Source organism: Piliocolobus tephrosceles, chromosome 19, assembly GCF_002776525.5.
Source record: "Piliocolobus tephrosceles isolate RC106 chromosome 19, ASM277652v3, whole genome shotgun sequence".
Taxonomy (NCBI): Eukaryota; Metazoa; Chordata; class Mammalia; order Primates; family Cercopithecidae; genus Piliocolobus; species Piliocolobus tephrosceles.
In genome coordinates this window covers 10,231,467-10,247,497 of record NC_045452.1, presented here as the reverse complement: position 1 = coordinate 10,247,497, position 16,031 = coordinate 10,231,467, and the positions used below count along the sequence as shown (strand labels likewise).

At 46.6% G+C, this 16,031-nt stretch overlaps 1 protein-coding gene across 1 annotated transcript; it reads left to right on the top strand.

Annotated features, from left to right (window-relative positions):
- The first annotated feature begins 8,831 nt into the window (after nucleotides 1–8,831).
- Nucleotides 8,832–16,031, top strand: XBP1 (X-box binding protein 1). The gene is given in 6 exon segments (XM_026448662.1): nucleotides 8,832–9,122; nucleotides 10,265–10,361; nucleotides 12,444–12,572; nucleotides 14,390–14,449; nucleotides 14,452–14,535; nucleotides 14,851–16,031. Coding segments are annotated over 6 exon segments (1,155 nt in total). The 5' UTR covers nucleotides 8,832–8,895; the 3' UTR covers nucleotides 15,409–16,031.

Here is a 16,031-nt window from a genome sequence, read left to right as displayed (position 1 = left end):
ACACCTGTAATCCCAACACGTCGGGAGGCCAAGGCAGGCTGATCACCTGAGGTCGGGAGTTTGAGACCAGCCTGACCAACATGGAGAAACCCCATCTCTACTAAAAATACAAAATTAGCTGAGCATGGTGGTGCATGCCTATAATCCCAGCTACTTGGGAAGGCTGAGGCAGGAGAATCACATAAACCTGGGAGGTGGAGGTTGCAGTGAGCTGAGATTGCGCCATTGTACTCCAGCCTGGGCAACAAGAGCAAACCTCCATCTCAAAAAAAAAAAAACAGGCCGGGCGCGGTGGCTCAAGCCTGTAATCCCAGCACTTTGGGAGGCCGAGACGGGCGGATCACGAGGTCAGGAGTTCAAGACCATCCTGGCTAACACGGTGAAACCCCGTCTCTACTAAAAACTACAAAAAACTAGCCGGGCGAGGTGGCAGCGCCTGTAGTCCCAGCTACTCCGGAGGCTGAGGCAGGAGAATGGCATGAACCCGGGAGGCGGAGCTTGCAGTGAGCTGAGATCCGGCCACAGCACTCCAGCCTGGGCGACAGAGCAAGACTCTGTCTCAAAAAAAAAAAACAAAAAACAAACCTTGTCAGTAAAAGCGAGGACTGTATTTAATGGCATGTAACAAGAACCCAGCTACCACGGCATTTATAATTCCTATGTAATGTGACATCTGGAAATGGGCAGTCTAGGGCTAAATGGCCACTGCATGGTGCCATCAGGAGCCCAGACTCCTTCTGTCTTTCCCCTCTGACATCCTTAGCATGTGACTCCAATCCGCCTATTTGCAAGATGGCAGCTGAACCTCTCAATCTTTGGAAGTTTCATCAGCATTCCAGGGAAGGAAGAGGAGAAAAAAGGAAAAGAGCAACAGGCAAAAGGTGAAAGCCTTCCCAGTTGAGACTCCTCCATTTAACAAACTTTCCTGGAATCGTCTGTGTCTAGAACTTCCATGTATGTATACATTGGCCTGAACCACATTACGTAACTATTCATAACCTCAAGGGAGTCTGGAAGCTGAGTATTTTCACGTGGGCATCTTGAACAAAATTTTTTTTTTAATAAGGAAGAAAAAGTATAATAGGTGCTGTGTAGGTAACTACGACTGTTTTAAAATTAGTGCTTTAAAATGAGTACATTCGGGACGGGGCGCTGTGGCTCACACCTGTAATCCCAGCACTTTGGGAGGCTGAGGCAGGTGGATCACCTGAGGTCGGGAGTTCAAGACCGGCCTGACCCACATGGAATAACCCTGTCGCTACTAAAAATACAAAATTAGCTGGTTGTGGTGGCGCATGCCTGTAATCCCAGCTACTTGGGAGGCTGAGACAGGAGAATCGCTTGAACCCGGAGGCAGAGGTTGGGGTGAGCCGAGATCACACCATTGCACTCCAGCCTGGGCAACAAGAGTGAGACTCCGTCTCAAAAAAAAAAAAAGGGCTGGGCGCGGTGGCTCACGCCTGTAATCCCAGCACTTAGGAGGCTGAGGCAGGCGGATTACGAGGTCAGAGATCGAGACTATCCTGGCTCACACAATGAAACCCCGTCTCTACTAAAAATACAAAAAATTAGCCAGGCGTAGTGGCGAGTGCCTATAGTCCCAGCTACTCGGGAGGCTGAGGCAGGAGAATGGCGTGAACCAAGGAGGCGGAGGTTGCAGTGAGCCGAGATTGCGCCACTGCACTCCAGCCTGGGCGATAGAACAAGACTCCGTCTCAAAAAGAAATGAGTACATTTGGCTGGGAACGGTGGCTCATGCCTGTAATTCCAGCATTTTGGGAGGGTGAAGCGGGTAGATCACCTGAGGTCAGGAATTCAAGACCAGCCTGGCCAACATAACAAAATCCCGTCTCTACTGAAAATACAAACAAAAAAAAATTAGCCAGCCATGATGGTGCATGCTTGTAATCCCAGCTACTCAGGAGGCTGAGACAGGAGAATCACTTGAACCCGGGAGACGAAAGTTGCAGTGAGCCGACATCACGCCACTGCACTCCACCCTGGGTGACAGAGTAAGAAGACCCTATCTCAAAATAAAATAAAGCATATTGCAGATAATCTAACCATTCAATAGTCATTCAAAAATATTTATTGAATGCCTAGTATGTACTCAGCACTATCGTAAGCACAGAACACACAAAAAATGTAACTACGATTAATCCTAGCTTCTGCGTCTAATGAGCTTGTTGAAATCCAGTTGGGAAAAACATACAACATAAACAATAAAAAGTTGGACAACCATGAAAGAGTTAAATAACAATTTACAATAGCAATATAATAAAGCAGTACATCACTGGTGGGAATGTAAAATGGCATAACCTATAGCCACTTTGGAAAGCTGCTAAGTTTCTAAAAAATGTAAACATAATACTTACCATATGATACTGCAATTCCACTTCTAGGTATTTACTCTAGGGAAATGAAAATATAAAGATTTCGCTAGGTCCCGTGGCTCACGCCTATAATCCCAACACTTTGGGAGCCCAACTTAGGTGGGTCACCTGAGGTCAGGAGTTCCAGACCAGGCTGGCCAACATGGTGAAACTCTGTCTCTACTAAAAATACAAAAATTAACCAGGCTTGGTGGCGTGTGCCTGTAATTCCAGCTACTCGGGAAGCTGAGGCAGGAGAATCACTTGATCCCAAGAGTCGGAGGTTGCAGTGAGCTGAGATCGTGCCATTGCACTCCAGCCTGGGTAACAAAACGAGATTCCGTCTCAAAATAAAAAAATAAATAAATAAAGTGGGAATGTTTCTTGATTGAAAAAACATAGGTCTGGCTGGGCACTGTGGCTCACACCTGTAATCCCGAAACTTTGGGAGGCTGAGGCGGGCGGATCACAAGGTCAGGAGTTCTAGACGAGCCTGTCCAACATGGTGAAACCCCGTCTCTACAAAAAAAACAAAAATTAGCTGGGTGAGGTAGCAGGCACCTGTAATCCCAGGTACTTGGGAGGCTGAGGCAGGAGAATTGCTTGAACCTGGGAGGTGAAGGTTGCAGTGGGCTGAGATTGTGCCACTGCATTCCATTCGAGATAGAGCAAGACTCCATCTTGAAAAAAAAGAAAAAATCTAAATCCTTGGTTGGGAGGAAAGTTGTGCTGCTCAAATCTTTTCTGTCTGCTCTCTCTGTTGATTCTGAGAGTTGTATTTGTCTCCCACTGTGATTTGTGGATCAATCATTTTCATCATTTCAGTCTTTTTTTTATACATTTCTTTTCTTTTCTTTCTTTTATTGAGACAGAGTTTCACTCTTGTTGCCAGGTTGGAGTGCAATGGCATGATCTCGGCTCACTGCAACCTCACCCTCTCGGGTTCAAGCGATTCTCCTGCCTCAGCCTCCTGAGTAGCTGGGATTACAGGCACCTGCCACCATGCCCAGCTAATTTTTGTTACTTTTAGTAGAGATGGGGTTTCACCATGTTGGCCAGGCTGGTCTCTAACTCCTGACCTCAGATGATCTACCCGCCTCGGCCTCCCAAAGTGCTGGGATTACAGGCGTGAGTCACTGTGCCTGGCCGATTTTCTTTTGTTTTTTCTTTTGAGACAGGATCTTACTCTGTCGCCGAGGCTTGAATGCATTGATACCATCTGCACTGTCGCCCAGGCTTGAATGCATTGGCTCACTGCAGCCTCAATCTTCTGGACTCAAATGATTCTCCCACCTTGGCCTCCTGAGTAGCTGGGGCTACAAGTGCACACTACTAAGACCGGCTAATTTTTTTTTTTTTTTTGAGACAGAGTCTCGCTCTGTCACCCAGGCTGGAGTGCAGGGGCTTGATCTTGGCTCACTGCAACCTCTGCCTCCCAGGTTCAAGCAATTCTTGTGCCTCAGCCTCCTCAGTAGCTGGGATTTCAGGTGCATGCCACCATGCCCAGTTAATTTTTAATTTTTGTATTTTTAGTATAGACGGGGTTTCACCATGTTGACCAGGCTGGTCAGGTGATCTGCCCGCTTCAGCCTCCCAAAGTGCTAGGATTACAGGTGTGAGCCGCCATGCTAGGCCTATACATTTCAAAATTATGTTGCTGTGTTCATAAAGATGTACATGTGGTAACTTGTACCTTCAATCAACATGAAATACCCTTCTTTGTCCTTTTAATGCCTTTACCATAAATTCTATTTTGTCTCATATTAATATTGCTACATATGCTTTCTTTCCATAATCATTTCCATAAACATAAAAATGGCTGGTAAGCCATTTCCTTTTTTTTTTTTTTTTTTTTTAATTTTTGTTTTTTAGAGGCAGGATCTCATTCTGTCTCCCAGGTTGGAGTGCAATGGTTCAATCATAGCTCATAGCTTACTGCAGCCTCAAACTCCTGGGTTCAAGACATCTTACCACCTCCGTCTTCCTAGCAGCTGGGACTACAGGTGCAAGTCACCACACCTGGTTAATTTTTTTTTTTATTTTTTGTAGAGACGAGGTCTCAATATGTTGCCCAGCCTGGTCTTGAACTCCTGGCCTCAAGCAATCCTCCTGACTTCAGAAACAGTAAACAGAAAATGTGAAATAATATGGCAGAAAGAAGTCCAAATATGTAAGTAATCAAAAACAAATATGAATGCTTTATTCTCTTCTTAAAAGAGAGAAGCTCTGATTGAGAAACCCCAAAGCCAGCTATATGTTGTTTATAAGAGATACACATAAAACCAAACAGCATGATTCAGAAGATAATATAACCCATTCACATTTATGTTTTATTGTTTATATATTTGGACTTATTCTTGCCATGTTATTTTCTGTTTTCTGCTTACCAGCTTACAGTGTTTTTGTTTTCCCTTAACTTTTTTTTTTTTTTTTTTGAGACGGAGTCTCTCTCTGTCGCCCAGGCAGAGGCCGGATCTCAGCTCACTGCAAGCTCTGCCTCCCGGGTTTACGCCATTCTCCTGCCTCAGCCTTCCGAGTAGCTGGGACTACAGGTGCCCGCCACCTCGCCCGGCTAGTTTTTTTGTATTTCTTTTCGTAGAGACGGGGTTTCACCTTGTTAGCCAGGATGGTCTCAATCTCCTGACCTCATGATCCCCCCGTCTCAGCCTCCCAAAGTGCTGGGATTACATGCTTGAGCCACCGCGCCCGGCCTGTTTTCCCTTATCTTTTCTGGAATGCCTGTTTATTTCTGTTCCTGTTTTGCTCACGCTTTCCTGATTGATTCTTTCTGAATAAGGCTTTTTTTTTTTTGAGAGAGAGTCTCACTCTGTTGCCCAGGCTGGAGTACAATGGCATGATCTTGGCTCACTGCAACCTCCGCCTCCCAGGTTCAAGCAATTCTTCTGCTTCAGCCTCCCCAGTACCTGGGATTGCAGGCGCCCCCCACTCTGTCCGGCTAATTTTTGTATTTTTAGTAGAGATGGGGTTTCACCATGTTGGCCAGGCTGCTCTCAAACTCCTGACCTCAGGTGATCCACCCACTTTAGCCTCCCAAAATGCTGGGATTACAGATGTGAGCCACCACACCGGGCCTCAAAGACTGATAACTTTGTATATATATATTTTATTTTTTATTTTTGAGACAGGGTCTCGCTCTGTTGCCCAGGCTGGAGTGCAGTGGCGTGATCTTGGCTCACTGCAAGCTCCGCCTCCCAGGTTCATGCCATTCTCCTGCCTCAGCCTCCCGAGTAGCTGGGACTACAGGCGCCAGCCACCACACCCAGTTAATTTTTTTTTTTTTTTTTAGTAGAGACGAGGTTTCACTGTGTTAGCCAGGATGGTCTCGATCTCCTGACCTCGTGATCCGCCCGCCTCGGGGCGTGAGCCACCATGCCTGGCCATATTTTATATATATTATAGCTCTTATCACAGGTGCCTAGTAAATGTTTTAAAACACTGATGGTACCTGATGCAAGAATTACCAGGCTCATCTTATAGAGAGGATATGACACTGTCCAAGGGTTTGGACTCACATGTTCAAGACTTCATGGAAAGCAATCTGCAATGGGTCAAATTATTGTTTTTAGTATAACTTAAAGTGTTTGTCAAAAATATAAAAGTCTTGAAAGCAAGCTGGGGAAGTGAATTTCAATATTCCATTAACTAAGACCAAAGTGCAATTCATAAACCTTTTTTCCCTATCCCGCACCCTGTGCTTTCTCTACTCAGTTACTCACTTCACCCTGTAGGACTAAAAAGGGTCCTCCAGAATTTTCTTTCTTACACAGTGCAAGACATTCTCTTGGTGTTAATAAATGTTCACTTAATAAATAAAAGGGGCCGAGTGCTGTGGCTCCTGCCTGCAATCCCAGCACTTTGGGAGGCCAAAGCAGGAAGATCACTTGAGCCTAGGAGTTCCAGCCTAGGCAACATGGCAAAACCCAGTTTCAAAAGAAAAGCATCAAAAAATAAATGATAGGTAAAAGGTGGCATGACATGACTTTTCTAAGAGCCTCTTACAACTTTCCAAGGTCTTTTAATATGAAGCTGTAGGTCTCAACTAGAAGTCACCTCCAGACTTCTCCCAAAACATTTCAGAGGCCAGGAGTAAGTCTCCCCACATCTGAAGGCACATCAGAACCCAGGTGGCCCCAGCTGATGAGAGTTAAACAGAAACTTGGTTTCTTGGTCCTGCAGAGACTCCAGTCACCCCCACCTCTTTTCCAACCCACAGGACAGCACCTGCTCAGGAGGCTCTGGAGTTGAGACAGCCCAATTAAAAAAAATCATTGGTTTCCCTCCCAACATGGAGGGTGAAAACACATGTTAGGAGACTCATGGCCCAGTCCTGGGAAAAATCCTTTAGAGGGTCTAGATATCAAGAGACGGACTTGCTTTCAGTTCCTTTTTCCCATCCTGTTCCCTCCTACCAAAATACAATTGACCAGCTAATCTGAGTTAATAACACTAAAGAATTACTTAGGAACCTGCTATCTTAACATTTCACTTTTTGCATATCTTCCAAATACCAGGTAGCAGTCTTACTACTCTTTGCACCCCTAGAACCTGAAATAGTGCTGGCCGCAGAGGAGGAAGCAATAATTACTTATTAGAGAAAGTATTGCTGTGTATTTCTGGGGAATTTCATATTTTGTAATTTGCTTCAAAGAAGTGGACATGCATATTTGGGGGAGTTTCTCAGACTTTTCCATGTTAATATTCGTGTGTATAAATTGCTCCGGTAGGCCGGGCGCGGTGGCTCAAGCCTGTAATCCCAGCACTTTGGGAGGCCGAGACGGGTGGATCACGAGGTCAGGAGATCGAGACCATCCTGGCTAACACGGTGAAACCCCGTCTCTACTAAAAAAATACAAAAATCTAGCCGGGCTATTTGGCGGGCGCCTGTAGTCCCAGCTACTCGGGAGGCTGAGGCAGGAGAATGGCGTAAACCTAGGAGGCGGAGCTTGCAGTGAGCTGAGATCCGGCCACTGCACTCCAGCCTGGGCGGCAGAGCCAGACTCCGTCTCAAAAAAAAAAAAAAAAAAAAAAAAAAAATTGCTCCGGTGCTGCTCTCTGGCAGCCCCTCTTTCACAAACACCTGGCCACCTTCACGCCACAATGGCCAGGCAGGAGCCTCAACCTCCCCTCGGAGAGGCGGTTCAGGGTCAACTCTGGGGTCTCAGTCTCTACACGTGAGGTTGCCTGTCCCCTCATTTAAAATAACAGTAGGCTGGGCACGGTGGCTCACGCTTGTAATCCCAGCACTTTGGGAGGCCAAGGCAAGCGGATCCACGAGGTCAGGAGACCAAGACCATCCTGGCTAACACGGTGAAACCCTGCTTCTACTAAAAATACAAAAAATTAGCTGTGTGTGGTGGCGGCCACCTGTAGTCCCAACTACTCGGGAGGCTGAGGCAGAATTGCTTGAACCTGGGAGGCGAGGTTGCAGTGAGCCGAGATCACGCCACTGCACTCCAGCCTGGGCGACAGAGCGAGACTCCGTCTCAAAATAAAATAAAATAAAATAAAATAAAATAAAAAAACAAACGAAAAACTAAAATTATAGGTATTCCGCCTCAACCCAGAGACAACACTTATCGTTTACTAAGCCCTATTTTTTTTTTTTTTTTTTGAGACAGAGTCTTGCTCTGTCACCCAGGCTGGAGTGCAGTGGTGCAATCTCAGCTTACTGCAAGCTCCACTTCCCGGGTTCACGGCATTCTCCTGCCTCAGCCTCCTGAGTAGCTGGGACTACAGGCGCCTGCCACCACGCCCGGCTAATTTTTTGTATTTTTAGTAGAGACGGGGTTTCACCGTGTTAGCCAGGATGGTCTCGATCTCCTGACCTCATGATCCGCCCGCCTCGGCCTCCCAAAGTGCTGGGATTACAGGCTTGAGCCACCGTGCCCGGCTCTATTGTTAAACTTAGTTTTAAAGGGCACGATCTCATTTCCTAAAGACTTTTATTCCGCAGAATTTCTTTCCAGGCTTTTTTCTTTTTCTTTTTTTTGAGACAGAGTCTCGCTCTGTCGCTCAGGCCGGAGTGCAGTGGCGCGATCTTGGCTCACTGAAACTTCTGTCCAGTCTTTTTTCGAACCCAAGGCCCAACTGCGCTCTAACTCGACTTTTGGCTCCACTCCGAGCCCGAAGTGGCGCACAAGATGAAATGTTATCAGGCTGAGGTAATTCTGTTAGTCCCAGTAAAAATTCGTCTGGAAATAAATTCTGTCACTCCGGATGGAAATAAGTCCGCTTAACGGGTGAAAATCCGTTTGCGGAGAACACGCACGCCCCCGCGGAAAATGACCCCAGTTACCTTTGGCCAGAGTGCCGCTGCCACGCCGGACTCCATAGTCACGCCCCCGAAACGCCCCGCCGGGCAGGCCGGGCCAATGGGCGCCGAGCTCGGCCGTGCGTCACGCGACGCTGGCCAATCGCGAAGGGCCACGACCGTAGAAAGGCCGGGCGCGTCTGGGCTGGCCGCTGGGCGGTGGCGGCGGCGCACGGTGCGTAGTCTCGAGCTATGGTGGTGGTGGCAGCCTCACCGAGCCCGGCCGACGGGGCCGCTAAAGTACTGCTTCTGTCGGGGCAGCCCGCCTCCGCCGCCGGATCCCCGGCCGGCCAGGCCCTGCCGCTCATGGTGCCAGCCCAGAGAGGGGCCAGCCCGGAGGCAGCGAGCGGGGGGCTGCCCCAGGCGCGCAAGCGGCAGCGCCTCACGCACCTGAGCCCCGAGGAGAAGGCGCTGAGGAGGTGGGCGAGGGGCCGGGTTTGGGGCCAGATCTGAAGCCGGGACTAGGGGCAGGGGGCTGGAGCTGGGGCCGGGGGTGGGAGCGGGGACCCAACACTGGCAGTGCCCCAGGGCTCCGGCGCCTTTGGCCTGGCGGGTCGGTGCCAGCGTGGCGCGGGGCGGGGCAGGAAGCCCGGACTGACCGATCCGCCTCGCCGGGAACCCAGGGCGGCCCAGGGCTCTTTTCTTTGCTTTTTAACTCTCTCGTTAGAGATGACCAGAGGTGGGGATGCGGGCACCTGTCTTCCAGGCCCTCTTGCTGTGTGGCCGCAGACCGGTGGTTCAGCCTCTCTGAACTCGGACTGTGACATGAAGTCGAATAATCTGTTTTGGTTTACTGCTGTTTCTGGAGAGGCGCGGAGCTGAAATAACAGCTGTTGAAAGGGCTGGGAGCTCTTCGAGGCTCACTGGTCTAGCTCAGTATCTGCGTTATTAAAATGGAACCTACTTCATGAGGTCTTTGGGGAGATTGAGACTTGCATATAATGTGCCTAGCACTTAGTCCTCCGTAAATGTTCACTGTTTTGTGATCATTGTGCCTTCTGTGATTTATGAAGTGTCTCCTCTGAGTTCAATTAATTCCTAAAAAGTGTCTCCTCCAACAGACACGGGCCCATCAGCAGGTCACTGCCTAGGATCTCAACACTAGAGATCAGGGAGTGGCATCAGCCTCTCCCTTTTCTAAATTGGGTTTGGGGACGGAGGGTTGATGTCATAGCAAGATTGCAGCCTTCACTGGATTAATGAGGCCAGGCTAGATCCTGTTTAAGAGAATTGGAGACAGGAAGCAGCTGGGGAATAGATGAGGAAAAAGGAAAGTTCTTATGATGCAAGATGAGTAGTGTGTGTATGTCCAGCCCCAGTGCTGTGACGGGGATGAGTCTGAGGTGGGCAGATGATGCAATATGGGAGAGAATAAAGCAGGTCTTCTAGCTAGATTGACAGACTATTTTTTATTTTGTTTTATTGAGGGGAGGAACCTGAAGTGTATTTTATCATTAGTCTGTCTCATACTGTAAATAAAAATGAAAGCACTAGCTGGTCAAGTTCTCAAAGACATAAATAAGGTTTGAAATGACTCAGTGTGGTATGTTCCTTTTCTCAGGAAACTGAAAAACAGAGTAGCAGCTCAGACTGCCAGAGATCGAAAGAAAGCTCGAATGAGTGAGCTGGAACAGCAAGTGGTAGATTTAGAAGAAGAGGTAAAACTATTTAAGGTCAAACTCTTATCCATTGTATACCCTTCCTTGGTAAATGTTCTGATATTTGCTTCCCATCCCAAGTTGTTTCAGTCCCTATTAGAATACAGTTGAAAATGTGATTAAAAGTTAAACTAGGCTGGGCGTGGTGGCTCACGCCTGTAATCCCAGCACCTTGGGAGCCCGAGATGAACAGATCACTTGAAGCCGGCAGTTTGAGACCAGCCTGGTCAACATGGTAAAACCCCATCTCTACCCAAAAATATACCAAAAACAACAGCAACAACAAAAAAAACCAAGTGTGCGTGCCTGTAGTCCCAGCTACTTGGGAGGTTGAGGTGGAAGGATTGTTTGAACTTGGGAGAGGGAGGTTGCAGTGAGCTGAGATCGTACCACTGCACTCCAGCCTGGGCAACAGAGTGAGACTGTCTCAAGAAAAAAAAAAAAAAAAGGTGGCTGGGCACAGGGGCTCACACCTGTAATCCCAGCACTTTGGGAGGCCAAGGTGGGTAGATCACTTGAGATCAGGAGTTCGAGACCAATCTGGCCAGCATGGTGAAACCCCATCTCTACTAAAACTATAAAAATTGGCCAGGTGTCATGGCAGGCACCTGTAATCCCAGTTGTTCAGGAGGCTGAGGCATGAGAATCACTTGAACCCAGGAGGCGGAGGTTGCAGTGAGCTGAGATCATGAGATCGCACCACTGCACCCCAGCCTGGGTGACAGAGGGAAGCCCTGTCTCAAAAAAAAAAAAAAAAAGGTTTATCTAAGTTAGGACAGGTAGGTAGTTGGTGAAGTGGTGAAGCTTGTTGAGGGCAGAAGTGATTGACTTTGTAGCATTTGGTGCTAGATGTATCTCAAAGTAGATGGATTCAACAATGTTTAGTGAGTTTGTAGTAAGAAATTAGCAAGGGCTAATAGGAAATAATTGCTTAAACTTTACATTCTTCCTGGCATGGCCAGAAATTCACTAAAGGTTCCTTTCCCCCTCTAGGGTCCACCTGTTATTTAATCTTAAATTGTTGCCAATTACACATCTTGAACACATAGAGTTTATTTATATTTTTTTAACCCCTTGGTAAATTTGCATATATTGTTCTTTTTAAAGTTTTAATCATTAGTTGGTTCTTCTAAGACTCATGAGTCAGGAGCAGGTTTTTTTTTTTTTTTTTTCTTTTGGATTTATAGTCATCACTACCACTTTTATTATTACCTGCCAGTTCAAGATAGTTATTTTTTTATTTTTATATTATTATTATTATTGAGATAGAGTCTCACTCTGTTGCCGAGGCTGGAGTGCAGTGGTACAATCTTGACTCACTGCAACCTCTGCCTCCCAGGTTCAAGCAATTCTCCCTGCTACAGCCTCCAGATTAGCTGGGATTATAGCACCCGCCACCACACCTGGCCAGCTAATTTTTGTATTTTTTAGTAGAGACGGAGTTTGCCACATTGGCCAGGCTGGTCTTGAACTCTTGACCTCAGGTGATCCACCCACCTCGGCCTCCCAAAGTGTTAGGATTACAAGCGTGGGCCACCATGCCTCGCAAAGATAGTTTAAAAAAAAAAAAATTATGGGCCGGGCACGGTGGCTCACGCTTGTAATCCCAGCACTTTGGGAGGCGGAGGTGGGCGGATCACGAGGTCAGGAGATCGAGACCATCCTGGCTAACATGGTGAAACCCCATCTCTACTAAAAATACAAAAAATTAGGCGGAGCTTGCAGTGAGCTGAGATCATGCCACTGCACTCCAGGCTGGGCAACAGAGGGAGACTCCGTCTCAAAAAAATAAAATAAAAAATAAAATAAAAAATTGTATCTACATTAAAGCCACAAGTCACACTTTGCTGAAGTCAGTATTGGTAGTTGGAAGCAGTGTGTTATTCTTGACCCCGTGAAGTGGCACTTACTAAGTAGCTTGCTTTTCCATAATTATGGCCTAGCTTTCTAAAACCTACTGTGAACACCACAAGCATAGAGTTTTCCAAAAGTTCAAGAAGGAAAGGAGACCAATTATACTGAATCAGGTAGATTCTTAACTGAAATAATTGTTTTAATAGCCTCTTACGAACTTTCTTCCAGAACCAAAAACTTTTGCTGGAAAATCAGCTTTTACGAGAGAAAACTCACGGCCTTGTAGTTGAGAACCAGGAGTTAAGACAGCGCCTGGGGATGGATGCCCTGGTTGCTGAAGAGGAGGCGGAAGCCAAGGTAAATCATCTCCTTTATTTGGTGCCTCATGTGAGAACTAGTTCCAAGTAACATGACCCAGTGATTATGTTTACAGTCTGGACTTCTGATCAAGAGCGTTCTTGAAATTTTCATTCAGTTTTAAGACATTTTCGGCCGGGCGCGGTGGCTCAAGCCTGTAATCCCAGCACTTTGGGAGGCCGAGACGGGCGGATCACAAGGTCAGGAGATCAAGATCATCCTGACTAACCCGGTGAAACCCCGTCTCTACTAAAAAATACAAAAAACTAGCCGGGCGAGGTGGCGGGCGCCTGTAGTCCCCGCTACTCGGGAGGCTGAGGCAGGAGAATGGCATAAACCCGGGAGGCGGAGCTTGCAGTGAGCTGAGATCCAGCCACTGCACTCTAGCCTGGGCGACAGAGCGAGACTCCGTCTCAAAAAAAAAAAAAAAAAAAAAAAAAAGACATTTTCATGCAGGCAGAGTGTTCTTCCCCTAAAAGCACTTGACACTCATTTTTTAAGTGTGTAGTGAACAGTACTAAGATCTAATAATGAAAACAAGTTACATGGCTCTCTAAGAACAAGTACTAACAAATGCAGTAGCCAACAAGATTACCATGCAATCATTAAGGAGAACCAAAGTAAGAGAGCTACTGAAACCAGACTTTGAATGCTACTAAAATTAAAGTAGTCCTTTGATGAATATTAATGAGTAGGGAAAGGATTCTTTGTGATAGTGATACCTCTGTGGTAAGAGAAGGGTGGTATATGAGTTTTAGTATATAGATATGGCAAATTCATTGACAACAATCAAATGGTCTAAGATTGACAATAGTGCAGTTTTACTCTGTGAACGTAATGTTCAGGATGAATTTAAAGAATTACTTGGCCAGGCACGGTGGCTCACACCTGTAATTCCCGCACTTTGGGAGGCCGAGGCGGCCGGATCACCAGAGGTCAGGAGTTCGAAACCAACCTGATCAACATGGAGAAACCCCGTCTCTACTAAAATACAAAATTAGCCAGGCGTAGGGGCACCTGCCTGTAATCCCAGGTGCTCGGGAAGCTGAGGCAGGAGTATTGCTGGAACCTGGGAGGCGGAGATTGCAGTGAGCGGAGAGCACGCCATTGCACTCCAGCCTGGGCAACAAGAACAAAACTCTGTCTCAAAAAAAAAAAAAAAGAAAAGAATTACTTATAAAAAAGATTCTAGGTTTAAATTGCTATAGAACTTTATTATCTAAGAACATTATTATTGAGAAGAGCAAGATAAGATACTATTTGTCAATTCTGCTTGAATCTTTGCCTGGAGAAGGAAAAATGTTTCATTGTGAAGGAAGTGTATAAGGAAGTCTTACCTCCCTTTTCTCATCTCTTGAGGACTTAAAAGTGGAAATAACGATGATTAGGGAAAGATTTCAGCTCTAAAGAACGGTTTTCGCCGGGCGCGGTGGCTCAAGCCTGTAATCCCAGCACTTTGGGAGGCAGAGACTGGCGGATCACGAGGTCAGGAAATCGAGACCATCCTGGCTAACACGGTGAAACCCTGTCTCTACTAACAAATACAAAAAACTTAGCCGGGTGAGGTGGCGGGCGCCTGTAGTCCCAGCTACTTGGGAGGCTGAGGCAGGAGAATGGCGTAAACCCGGGAGGCGGAGCTTGCAGTGAACTGAAATCCGGCCACTGCACTCCAGCGTGGGCGACTGAGCAAGACTCCGTCTCAAAAAAAAAAAAAAAAACGTTTTTCTAGTTTTCTTGAAAGCTGAGAATCACAGCTGTCTAGCAAGCATTTCCTTGGGAACTTGAAGCTGTTTATTCACTTTGGTCTTTCCTCCCAGGGGAATGGAGTGAGGCCAGTGGCCGGGTCTGCTGAGTCCGCAGCACTCAGACTACGTGCACCTCTGCAGCAGGTGCAGGCCCAGTTGTCACCCCTCCAGAACATCTCCCCATGGATTCTGGCGGTATTGACTCTTCAGATTCAGAGGTGGGGATCATTCTGACTTATTAAAGAGCTATATAACCAGTTAATTCCATCTGTTTGATGCTTGACATCCCTAACTAGACAGATGAGGGTTGAAGTTAGTTTTTGGTGGGGTTAGAGGTGAACATCAACTACCTTCCTAGTTCCAGGTAATATAGGACATGGAGTGAAATGTAGATAAATGGGTCTGGTGGGTCCTGAGGTCATCTTAATCACATAATGACTAATTTACATTATGGAATCCAGTATGAAGTGTTCCAGTTCAATTTTCCATAGTATTCTGACAGTTGTACGTCATTTAATTTTTGCCTCTTGCAGTCTGATATCCTGTTGGGCATTCTGGACAACTTGGACCCAGTCATGTTCTTCAAATGCCCTTCCCCAGAGTCTGCCAGCCTGGAGGAGCTCCCAGAGGTCTACCCAGAAGGACCCAGTTCCTTACCAGCCTCCCTTTCTCTGTCAGTGGGGACGTCATCAACCAAGCTGGAAGCCATTAATGAACTAATTCGTTTTGACCACATATATACCAAGCCCCTGGTCTTAGAGATACCCTCTGAGACAGAGAGCCAAGCTAATGTGGTAGTGAAAATCGAGGAAGCACCTCTCAGCCCCTCAGAGAAAGATCACCCTGAATTCATTGTCTCAGTGAAGGAAGAACCTGTAGAAGATGACCTCATTCCAGAGCTGGGTATCTCAAATCTGCTTTCATCCAGCCACTGCCCGAAACCATCTTCCTGCCTACTGGATGCTTACAGTGACTGCGGATATGGGGGCTCCCTTTCCCCCTTCAGTGACATGTCCTCTCCGCTTGGTGTAAACCATTCTTGGGAGGACACTTTTGCCAATGAACTTTTTCCCCAGCTGATTAGTGTCTAAGGAATGATCCAGTACTGTTGCCCTTTTCCTTGACTATTACACTGACTGGAGGATAGCAGAGAAGCCTGCCTCTGCTTCATTCAAAAAGCCAAAAGAGAGAGTATACAGTCCTAGAGAATTCCTCTCAAGTATTTGTTCAGATCTCACAGATGAGCCCCAGGTACTGTCTTTTGACATCCAGCAGTCCAAAGTATTGAGACATATTACTGTAATTAAGACATATTACTATAATTGAGAACTACAGCTTTTAAGATTGTACTTTTATCTTAAAAGGGTGGTAGTTTGCCCTAAAATACTTATTATGTAAGGGTCATTAGACAAATGTCTTCAAGTAGACATGGAATTTATGAATGGTTCTTTATCATTTCTCTTCCCCCTTTTTGGCATCCTGGCTTGCCTCCAGTTTTAGGTCCTTTAGTTTGCTTCTGTAAGCAAAGAGAACACCTGCTGAGGGGGCTCTTTCCCTCATGTATACTTCAAGTAAGATCAAGAATCTTTTGTGAAACTGTAGAAATTTACTATGTAAATGCTTGATGGAATTTTTTCCTGCTAGTGTAGCTTCTGAAAGGTGCTTTCTCCATTTATTTAAAACTACCCATGCAATTAAAAGGTACAATGCAGCA